Below are 12,408 nucleotides of genomic sequence, written 5' to 3' on the forward strand. Positions count from 1 at the left end.
CATCACAGATATGATAGAGCTAAACCACTACAGCTGGCAATGAAGAGGCACGGCCACACTTGTAGGCAAAATGTGTCATAATGTAGGACTACTCAAACCATGCAGCACTGTTGTTGTGGAAGCAGTGTACTTGTACAGCACATGTCTCACACAGGCTTCTATCTCTCTCTGTGAGTAAATTACTATCCTTACCAGACACAAACTCTTGCAGGCAATACATAGAGGTCATATTAGGCATGCAATTTTGATATTATGCCTAAATAACACTGTAAAAATGCACTCAAATATTTAGCTAGATCCTACAACATTCACTTTCGGCTTCAGAGTATTCATACAGTGAAACGCAACAAGAGCACCAACTGATATATAATGATATGAAAGCATGTGAAAGAAATGAGCACGAAATAATACAAGTGACAATGGCAAAACAAAAGAAAAAGAAAATCAAGAATTCACCGATGTGAGGGCAGCCGTAGGTTTGATGGAGGAGAATAGACACACATTTTTGCGCATTAGGAAAATGACCGTTTCCCCATTAGTGGCAATGTAAACAAAGAAATAAAGGAGGCTAGTTGATGCATGTTAATATTAAGGATACCTCGACTTGAAAAGACAGCAAAAATAACAAATACAGACACACAAGCTTACAGGACAATATGTGGAATGAAATAACACATGCACTACAGTGCAGGAATGTCAGCAACATTTAAGCCCCATGTACTGCACATCAATGTCAGAAGAGCAAGAAATGTCAGAAAAGCAGAGCAATGTCAGAAAAGCAAAGTGCTTTCTCATGTTGGTGGAAAACAAGTGGATGCTTCCCAAGAATAATCTGGTGATATGGATTCCTGGGGCTAAATACGAAGCACTTGAATGCCCCGTAGGAGGGATGGACACACCTGTAAAAGCATCAAGATCACTTTTAAATCCAGCATGAACAGTAACAGTACATTCAAAGAAGCATTTTCCCTTTGTATCAATAAGCTACACAATATGAGCTACACTTACCAATATAATATGATGTAATCTATTCATTACAAACTATTATTCAATCATGCCAAACCTACTTAGTAAGACTGGAGTATTTTTATCTGAATACAAATTTATATCCGCCCAGTCTTCATTACAATGTCCCGCCTTGAAATACTAAGTCTCAACATACTGCTGCGAGCGTTCATTCAGGGCATTAAAAAAATGTGGTGAGTCAGCACTGTATAAGGCTTTTCTACACTAAGTGAATGCGACAACCCCTAAATACAGTGCTCAATCCCCAAGAAAAATGGTTATCGAACAATGAGCAGCTGTTACTGACCTTGCAGTCTCAACAAAAGTTATCATCAAGGTTACTGTTGTCTACATATATTTGAAATACAACTTGCCTGACTCTGTTGCTTGCTAAAAGCTGCAGAAGAGCAAAGCGAACTCGAAATGTTGTATCACAAGAGACTGCAAAACCAGTTACAGCCTATACAAAGACTTCATAAAACTTCCACTCAATGCTTGGTGCAAGATGCTCTGTAATAATTACAAGATGAGGTTAGTGTTATATCACCTTTTCTCAAGTATAACATGATGTAAGCTACAGCACGTCCAAATACACACACACACACACACACACACACACACACACACACACACACACACACACACGCACGCACGCACGCACGCACGCACGCACACACTCACACACACACACACACACACACACACACACACACTTTGCTGGAAACACACACGGAGCAATCACTGATACCAAGCAGGAGCTGGACTGGTGTAAGCAGCAAGGGAAAATCAGAAGCGGTGGTGTGCTGCGTGCTTTCTATTTCTTATGATGGAGCTGACAGCATCATTTAGTGATCTGAGACCTCTGTGTATTTACACAACGGTGAACATGGATGCCACATTGCCAATAGAGTGGAGATGTTTCTGAAAGCTGATATCAAATTGCCACTTCATTCTCATCAATGTCCTGGCTAGGTTAATGCAGAATGTCTCCTGTGGCTGTCTGACAGGGGGGAAAAAGATGAGAACATGCACGCTATACATTTGTTATTTTAGGTGATGTTTACAAAATAACACTAAATACTGTGTTAATCGCAATGCATAGTGTGTAGTGTAAACTATTTTATTGAAACCACATTTCCACAATTTCTATTGTCACAATTCAATAGAAGACAGCATTGTATCTAAGGCAAGCTGAGTAAGAATGCCGATGTCAATTGCAGATGACTATGGCACAGCGACAATTGTAACAATTTTATAACAAACTTGTAACAATTGAAATGACAAAAAAAGAAAGGGTCAACCAAGTTTGGACCCTAAGGAAGACCAAGTCAATGTGCATGGTGGTTCAAATGATTCGATGATTAAATGTTGATCCTATCTCCCCATTTTCCACATTCCTTTTCATTCATTTCATATATCTTTCACATACTATTCCATTTTTTATTATTTGCTTATGATTTACAGTATACATATACAGTGTCCCAGCCAAAGTTAAGCAAGCAATTCAAATAAAAACAAGATTTAAAAAATTCAGAACCATTCAACTCTGTGAAGGTGGGTGACCAGCGTAGCTGTACAGAATTATAAAGAAAAAATAAAACAACAAAACAATATTTCACAAGCATGCACTTTTTTCATGTTCATTTGTATTTATGTTTATCTGGTGACCACAGTAATGACTGTTTTATGGTTGCTATGATAGACAGCCATGGGCTCTGCGATGACATTGGAGATGTCATTAGTGAATGTTAAGTCTATGCATGACCGATGGCGCGTCGTGGGGATGTTGGTCTTGGTGTAACTTTTGAAGCCTGAACCTTCCCCGAGAAACACCAACAACTACTTTCCGTTGGGACGAGACACATTGATGCTAAAGTCACCCACAGTGACGATGGGAGGATCCATCCAAATGTGTCGTTCATAAATTCTTTGAAGTCCCTCTTTGACGTTCCGGGATGAATGTATACGGTGGGAACGATTCCATCCCAAGTCTAGCATAATTTCCTCGCATAATTTGCCCACCAGCCCACTCGCCTTCATTCCACTGTGTCCTGTTCAGAAGCTTCTACCTGTTGTTAAAGACACAATTATCTAGCTGCTTGCATTATCCGCGCATTCCTTTTCCACGCAAGCTCTTTGCTCTGTTCTAACTGCGCCTCAGTGAGGAAGTCAAAATGCGCTTGCTTGCCTGCCAGAAAATCAGACGCGTGTTGTTCTACACCACTTGTCGATGCGTGCATCCATGGCATAATGTTCTCCATATTGGGCTTCTGTACAAGACGTTATGTGTTCAAATCTTACAGTCGTAAAATTTTAATGGTGTTTTTATTTGTTAAGTTATAAAACAGTTCATGGTATCAAATAATGTGCTTACGAAGCCGTTTGAAGCCATGTGGATGAAGTTTAGGCAAATATATGTTTTAACCATCATTTTCATGCTGGCTTACAAAATACCGTGTCGCAGGTTCGTGACACCATAAGTAAGCGTTAGTAAACGTACGGAAGTTTGAGTATTCACAGAAATTTATCTATTCAAGCCTAGATGGAGGTATGGGACTTTTGGGACACGAAACGGAAGGGCGAATGGAACATCCAGCCAAAGAATGATACGCATTAAACAGTTATCAATCGGTTGACCTAGGAAACAACAACGCACGTCTGACTTCTAGGGCATCTTCCCAGCATGAAAGGACATGTGTCACAAGAGGTCGACCTTTCACAAATGCACCACAGTGCCTACAGGAAATGGAACACTCTCCTGCATGGCTATGCATATGCCGCTTGAGAGTGGAACTGTCGGTGAATGCATTCGGGCAGAGCTGGATCCGCAGATACACTGTCAGGTGCCAATCTCAAGTGAACATGCCGGGTCAGAGGTGGCACCTGAAGGACAGCTCACCAGTGTGGGTGCGAGCAGGTGTTTTTCACATAGGTCTTCCGAGTCTTGTAAGTGCACAGCCTGCAGGAATGCAGCCTGCCATGCACGGACACGAGCAACTGATACTGCTCCAGGGACCCTGATGGCAAGGAACCTGCAAAGTCTCAGGGAATATGAGACACCATAATCCTCATATGTATTCACTCGATTGTTTACCTTCCCTGGTGAATGATAATATCTTCAATGTGCCCTGTACTACTCATGAATGAGGCTTTTGCTTTTTGCTGGCTGCAGCCTTCTGGTCTAGAAAGCATAATTCACCTAAGTATATGGGCTGAGCAGCTGTGTAAGTGTTGCTAAAAGGATCCATCATAATTCTTTCTCGAGCAACAAACACCAGTAAATGGCTGAACTCTGTTTATCGTGTGGCATTGAAAAGAGAATTTTCGTCCATACCTTACTGTGCGCTGTAAATCAATGAAAGCCTCAGTTAGCTTTGCTTCAAATTATCTCCACTTAAAGTTAACCGGCGAAGAATGGCCTCATTTTCAGAAGCAGTTGAAAAAGCGAACGGTACCGGTAGAATGTCGAGTACAGTGTTGAGTACTCGTGCTACTGCCAAATGTTTTTGTGACGAACAGGAAAAACTCAATATTTTACCATCAACTACTTGTCATGAACAATCAAGTATTAGTGGGTTCAGACCAAAATAAATTTTGTATGAGTCATATATAGCCAGCATTTCTTACATGCTTGTTGTAACACAGCAAGTATGGCCATTTAACTTAAATGTTCTATCCAATGCTTTTATGCTTTGATTACTGCCGTGAACTACCGCTGAAGACTGTAGAACTGGGCCTGAAAAAGACTCAATGAGCTGAACTGAGCTACGCCAGGTGGCACTGTGGCATTGCGTTAGAGAAACTTATCGTTGTACACAAAATAAGCTCTTTGAATAAATTTCGAAGAACAATGAAAACGAAAAAAAGTTACAGGCCTGCATGGCACAAACAGCACAGTCACAGCATAAGCTGGAGGAGGTGCTTCATAGGAGCTCCATTTTCTGCAACACACACTAGAGGGTCTTTGCATCGTGTTTGTGAGAACAATCTGAACTATTTGCCCTGCATCGACAGTGAGTTGTGGCGTGTCCTGCTTTCTGCACAGCGGCCTACTAAGCCCGGTGTTGCCTGGTTGCAGCCACGGCTATAGCCAAGGCCATTTTTCAACAGTGGTTTGTACCTTGCGAGGAGGTGCCATAACATGTACCAAACAGTAAACACAGGCATCCAGATTATGCGATACACATTGCATTTCTTGGAGCATGGAACAATACGATGCTGTTTTGATGATGATGATTTATTGGCACACCCTTTAAAACGAGGAGATGGTGCTAATGGTCACCTAGCGTGCTTGAGTTAACCAGGTCCAGCTACATGCAACATGCAACTGCTACATGTTGGGACACCTGGCAGAATAAAATGCAACTGCAAAGCGAAGTTCGCACGTATTGATGTTACGCGGCGTGCATGTCACATTACGTGACAAGTAGCACGATACGATGCTAATGATGATGATTAATTGGCATCCCCTTTGAGATGAGGTGGTGATATAGTCCCCTAGTCAGCTTGATTTAATCATGTATACAATACACATTTCTTTATTCTATAATTTTTCTTACCATCCCCGTAATTTTTTTCTTCCTCAAACCTTCTCTATCTACCTTGTACCACTACCTATGCAACAGCTACATGGCATTCTACCTGATGCAATAATATGCATGTGCAATGCAAAGTGTGCCCGTACTGACCCTATGCAGTGCGGACGCCATATCACATGTCTCCTCGCTCACTAGGACGCGTCTATAGGGCATGTTTCCGCTGCAAGCTAGCAAGCCCTGGCGAGGCTCAGTGGTAGATTATCCGACTCCCATGCAGCCAGCCCGGGTTCGATCCCGACAGGAAGTGGGTATAATTTTTTTCACATTCCTGGCAATAGCTGCGACGGACACCATCGCCAACCAAAACAGCTATTGGAATGAGCCTATAACAGTTTACGTTGTAAAATACATTTGAGAGGAATGTCGTAGACGTACTAGCATAGAGAACAAAAGTGAACAAACTGAAACGATGCACGAGGCATTTGGACGCTGTCCAAACTGTAGCAGACGACAGGTGTGAGTCTGTGCCCCTGATGTCATGTCAGCAGCGTTCGCAGCACCTTTGTAGGTCGGTCTAGGGGCTAATAGTGTCTCAACTGCTATGGCAATAGAATAGCTCATGTGAACAGTTCTTACAGCAGGAAAATGGTGTAAGTTATATTACATGCAAAAGTAGCTGAAAGGTCAAACGGTCATATTCTAACTTGGGCACCAAAATAATGAATGTGGAATGAATGAGTGCCACACAAACCCTGCTGAGCCCACTTCTCAGGTAAAAGTTTAAGGCTCATGAAGAATATTGTGATTGTTACAATAAAGCAATCATCAATGTTGTGCAATAAATGAAGTGCAGTAAAATACCTCAAATGCAATCAATAATTCTATCAAGCGCAATAAAATAGTGCAATCACAAAAGTGGCCACAGTCAAACTGTCTCGAGAGTAGTCTCTAGTACTAATTTCTTTTGCTTCAGGAGGACAATTTGTTGTTGTAGAAACAAAAATATAACACTTTCTCAAAACCTGCAAACACAAGCAAATTAAAATCATTCAGTTCTTGTTTTTTTAGGTAATTAAGAGCAAGATCTCCCTAATTGTCCCTTCAGTCTCACAAGGAATGCCTTGGACCTATGCAGAGATCCCACGTGTGCTTGAACGCCCGACCTGGCCACTTAAGTAGCACACAGCTTTATGCACAAGCCAGGCAGCACAGGCCCGAGGGCATTAGGTGAAATCACTTTCACTGATCAAGCCCGGGCCTATGCACTGCTCTAACCCTTATGTCACCTGTTACTTGCTGTTTGCAGATCACTAATAAAAAGAATTAGGTTCTAAGAGGCAGCTAAAAAACCCCCCAACGCTCTCCTCTCATGGACAACTACATCAATAGACTTTCCGAGACCAGAAAAAAAAACACATAATTCAACAGAAGCTCATTATGTAAAATATCCAGTTAAGTACCATGAATGACACTGCATAACTGAGTGTGATTGCATGAGGTCTACAGATACAGTATAAAAGGCACAGTTAGAGCCTATGTTCAGACTCCAAGCCTGGCTACACCCATTATGGGTTGAAAAAATGTACAAAATACACATATACCTAAGGTCATAGTCCAATACAGCTGCAGTTTGACAAATTTAATCTACAAGGCCACTTAGAAGAAACGTCTTGACAGTATTAAAACCTATACAACTTGAACATTCATTGCACTCCGAAGAAAAAAAAAAGGGGGGGGTTTACAAGACACTTTAGGCAAACACCCATTGAAAAAGAATAACTCTTCAGGGCTTGACTCTAAGTTGCAAGCAGATGCACTGAAATCTTGAGTGACCCCCAACAATGTACGACCCACATAGGTATACATGACTAGTACATCTCACGTGCACCTGTATAGTAGAGCTACTTACATGCGACTTGGCCCTCAAGTTCTACAGCAATAAATTTAAACAGATTTTCTTTCTCTATCGAGATGCTATCCATAGATGCAGCTCATGAGCATTTAGACAATCATATACTGAAAAAACCAAGTCTACTTGGCCATCGAAAAATAAATTCTGGCATCGCAATTCCAGCATAACTCATCGGCCATGATTCTCTCAGTTGTGCAAGAGAATTTGCACAGCATACATACTTTATTTATCATACGTTACAGGCGACTGAGCAGAGAATGACTGTGCGTCCATTTGGATTTGTCGATTTTGCAGCCAAACACACGACATGTCCTAGTAACCTTTTAACTCTCCATGTAAGAGCTGTGCTTGCCATTGCAAATTACAGCCCATTTCGCTTAAAGTTTCTGAAAAAAAAAAAAATATTGCGCTTACCGCTGCACTGTTCTTGTTCAAATTTCCCAGAAAGATCACATTTTGGAGTCTACATCATTCAGTGTAACACACCGTACAGTTACCCACCTTTGGCTTTTTGTTTTGTTTAATAAAATAAGGATAAACTGTTTTCACCTGTGAGAAAAATGGCTGTTGCAAAGGCGGCACTAGTGCAGGCTAGTGTCGCTGCCTGCCGGCAGCTGCCAAAAAAAACCATTCAGGGAGGGTCACCGCATGTTCGAGTGGAGCAGGCAACACGCAGTTATCAGGCAATTATCATTAATTACCGAGAATTGAGCAGAGCATGACTGTGCGTTCATTTGGATTTGTTGATTTTGCAGCCAAACATGCTGCACATCCTGGAAACCGCGTTGCCCGCTCTACTTGAACACGCAGAAACCCTCCCTGAATGGCTGATTCGATAACTTGCACTAGTACCATCTTTGCAGCAGCTATTTCTCTCACAGAAGAAAGCAGTCCATAATTGTTTTCTTTAAAAAACAGCCAAGTAACTCTGAAGAGTGCTTCAAAGAATAATATGGACTCCAAAATGTAATATTTCTGTAAACTTTGAGCAAGAACATTGAAACGTAAGCGCAAGATCCTTTTCCAGACCGTTTTAGCAAAATATGCGCATCCCCTGTATGTAATATTACAAGAAACGCTATGGTTGAGAGTGCCGAAAACTTCTCAACGCAGTTCATTAATCACCTTCTGCCATTAAAGACTGAATCATCAGCAAAGCTAACAAAAAAAAAAAAAGAAACTGTCTACCACTTTTTGTTACGGCTTCTTTACTGCATGACAGAGCATGTGGATGTTCAAGTGTCTCTTTCGTGAAAACGATGCGCTGCAGTGCACACAGGGAAAGAGACGTTCCCCAGTGTGACAGCGACCATGCCGCTTGAGGGCGGTACCATCAGTGAACGTCTCAGGGCACAGATGGCACTGGTAGCAACGTTCATTTGTGTGAGTGCGCACATGCCGTGTCAGGTTGGACTTAAGAGCGAATGTGTTCGGGCAGAGGTGGCACTTGAAGGGGCGCTCGCCCGTGTGTGTGCGCAGGTGTCTCTTCATGCACGCTTTGGACGCAGTCACATAGGGGCACAGCCGGCAGGAATGCAATGAGCCACGCACGGACATGAGCGACTGATTCTGCTCCAGGCACCCCAAAGGCAAGGAACCTGCAACATCACAGGGAGCACAGAAAGGTTATGCGATAATGTGTCACAGATATGATAGAACCAAAGTGCTACAGCTGGAAATAAAAAGGGAACATCGACATCGGTTGTCGGCAAATTGTGTGATAATGTGGGACTACTCAAACCATGTAGCCTTACTGTCGTTGCACCAGTATACGTTCGCAGCACGTGTCTGATGCAAGTTTTTATCTCTCTATGTGAAAATAACTATCCTTAATACGTACAAACTCCCGCTGGCAATATATAGAGATCATATTTTGCCTGAAATTTTGATATTATGCATCAATGGTCAAAGTACTTTGCATGTGTAACACTGCGCAATGCATTCACCTACATAACTAAATATTACAACATAAGCTTTCGGCTTCACAATATTTATACCATGCAACACAACAAAAGCACTAACTGATATACGAGGGCAAATCAGAAAGTCTTTGCCCCTATTTTCTATTAGCTAAAATGAAGTACGTACAGGTAAATATACGGACTACTCTTCATACCTTACACTATCTTTCCAAATAGTCCCCACACTGGTTCAAGCATTTGTCCAATCGCAGCACTAAATTTGAGATTCCCCTGAGGTAGAATTCATATGGCTGACTGTGTAACAATCGTTGGACTGCTGTCTTGGCTTCATCATTGCACATGAATTTCTGTCATGCCAAGAACTTCTTTACCGAAAAGAAAACATGTGAATCACTAGGTGCAAGGCCCAGACTGTATGGTAGGTGGTCCAGACTCTCCAAATGAAATAACCAGAGCTTGTGGGTGGTTCTGATTGCCACACTTCATTGCTCGTATGCCCAGAATGTGTGAAGCACGTCCGCCATCTTCAACAACTGACAGGAGTGCTGTGCTGCGGAGCTACCAGCAGATAAGGCCGGGCCGGTCCAAGAAAGGTCCACTGCTGGGAATGGATATGTTGACTTCACATTTAGAGCCATAATTTGGCTAAAAAAACTATAGGGGCAAAGGCTTTCTGATTTGCCCTCGTAGAACCATATGAAAGCGTGTGAAAGAAATGAACATGAAATAATACATGAGACAATGACAAAACAAAAAGAACAACCAGTGACAGATGTCAGAGCAGCCTTAGATCTGATGGAGAATAGACACACATTTCTGTGCATTAGGAAAATGACTGTTTCCCCATTCGTGGCAATGTAAACAAAGAAATAAAAGAAGCTAGTTGGTTCATGTTAATATGGAGGACGCCCTGACTTGAAAGGACACCATAAATAACAAATACAGACACACAAGTTTAGAGAACAATGTGAGCAATGAATTAGTACACCCACTATAATGCAGGAACGTGAGGAACATTGGAGCCCAATGTACTCGAAACCAATGTCAGCAGAGCATTATGTAGGGCTATGCACGTGTGCGTCTTTCTCTGTCATCAGTAAACACTGTAAACATTTTGCATTATCATTTTTCCCAAGTGCAGTGGGAACAATATGTTGCTACAGAGTGCTGATGTAACTTGCACACCACGATTACACAGGTCTATGAAGACAAACACAATGTCGTCCCGTGTGTTACCTTAGAAAACTACATTCTCGTACAACATATTGCAGTGATTTTATTTCTTACCCAGATGATTACAACTTAGTCACTCATAATAAAACCAGCTGTTTCCTTTCATGATTCCAACAGATTTACAGGGGAGCAAGCGTATTTTCAATTTTAGTAGTTTCACACACAGTCACATCAGCATCACAGTGTTAAATCAATCATAAATCAAAGTGCTTTGTCATGTTGGAGGGAAACAAGTGGATGCTTCCCAAGAATAATCTGGTGAGATGGATTCCGGGGCTAAATACGACACACTTGGGCGTAGGAGAGATGGACACACCTGTAACAGCATCAAGATCACTTTCAAATCCAGGATGAACAATAACAGTACATTCGAATAAGCATTTTCCCTTTGCATCAATAAGCATATTATGAGCTATACTTACCAATACATTATGATGACCTCTATTCATTACAAACTATTATTCAATCATGCCAAACCTACTTAATAAGACTGGAGTATATCTAACTGAATACAAATTTATATCTCTCCAGAGTTTTCATTACCATGTCCTCTCCTTGAAACACTACATTTCAACATACTGCTGCGAGCATTCATTCAGGGGACTAAAAATGTGACGATTCAGGACTTTCGAAGGCTTTTCCAAAGTAACTGAATGGGACATCCCATAAATCACCCAGAAAAATGGTCCTTGAACCAGAATGAACAGCTGTCACTGACCTTGCAGTCTGGTCAAAAGTTCTGGTCAGGTTTACTGCTGTCCAGATTTATTACAAAGATGACGTTCCTCACTTTTAAATCATTCAGCCATCGCTATGTCCCACGTCCTTCGTGCGTTGATGCAAGCGTTGGCTACTTCCAGTTGCTTTGAACCGAGCATGTTCCCACATCTCTTTGCTACATAGTTTTTTCTCATTAAGCCAAAGCAAAATGAAGCTAACCTTCAAAACGAACTTTGCATCGCAGACGGAGGTGCGATTGTATGAGATGAAATGTTCACTGGCTTGCGCTACATAAAGCGAAAAGAGACGGATGCCGCCCCAGGTGTTCCCCGCATTGCTGCAAACGTATATGCAATGTAGAAAGTAAAAAGTAGCCGTTTCCAGTATTTTTTCGGTTTGATAATCGCCTGATAACATGTAAAAATTTAATACATAAATGTAATAATGTCTCTCTATTACACTTGTAAGAGTTCTTTGTAGCCATCAGCAGAAAAAAGTAAGCCCTGCCGCAACTATACTAGAGCTGCCGCTAACTTTTCAACATGACCAAAATGGGCTACTCTAGAATAAAAAAAATAAGAAGAAAAGATAAAGTACACCAACACAGGAATTCGAACCCATACTTTCTGCGTGGTAGGTGGCGACAGCACAACCACACCAAAGTCTAAATCAAGACAGTGGCATTTTGGTGGATGTTTTGAATCATTTGATGCACGTTTAATTGCTTTTGCAACAAATGTTTTACAGATTTCTGTTTATTAGTGCATTTTTCCGCTGCCGTTCTAGGTAAATTACGCACAAAACTTGGCTCTCTGGCAAATGCGGAACCGTGCCTTTCTTTTCAACACTGCAGGTGATCACTCTGTTGACCAACGATGTTGTTGACATTTACATGGAACACTCGCATCTTCTACAGCTTGCAGTTGCTGCAGTTTACTGCCTGTACACACCTGTAGTGCAAGATGGGAGTAATACAGAGCTGGTAGCATTCATGTTTCTGCCACCAAAGAAGACATTGCTGCTTCTATTTTCATGTGAGAACAACACTGTGTCCCATCGCTGGAGCTTTAACAGATAA

At 41.7% G+C, this 12,408-nt stretch overlaps 1 protein-coding gene across 1 annotated transcript in view; it reads right to left on the minus strand.

Annotated features, from left to right (window-relative positions):
- The window catches only part of LOC129384183 (uncharacterized), a 45,856-nt gene that overhangs the window by 8,892 nt on the left and 24,556 nt on the right, over positions 1-12,408 (minus strand). The window contains exon 2 of the mRNA XM_072284547.1: positions 3,889-3,964. Coding sequence (XP_072140648.1) covers positions 3,889-3,964 — 76 coding nt within the window. The remainder of the gene's footprint in view (positions 1-3,888; positions 3,965-12,408) is intronic.

Source organism: Dermacentor andersoni, chromosome 9 (genome assembly GCF_023375885.2).
Source record: "Dermacentor andersoni chromosome 9, qqDerAnde1_hic_scaffold, whole genome shotgun sequence".
Taxonomy (NCBI): domain Eukaryota; kingdom Metazoa; phylum Arthropoda; class Arachnida; order Ixodida; family Ixodidae; genus Dermacentor; species Dermacentor andersoni.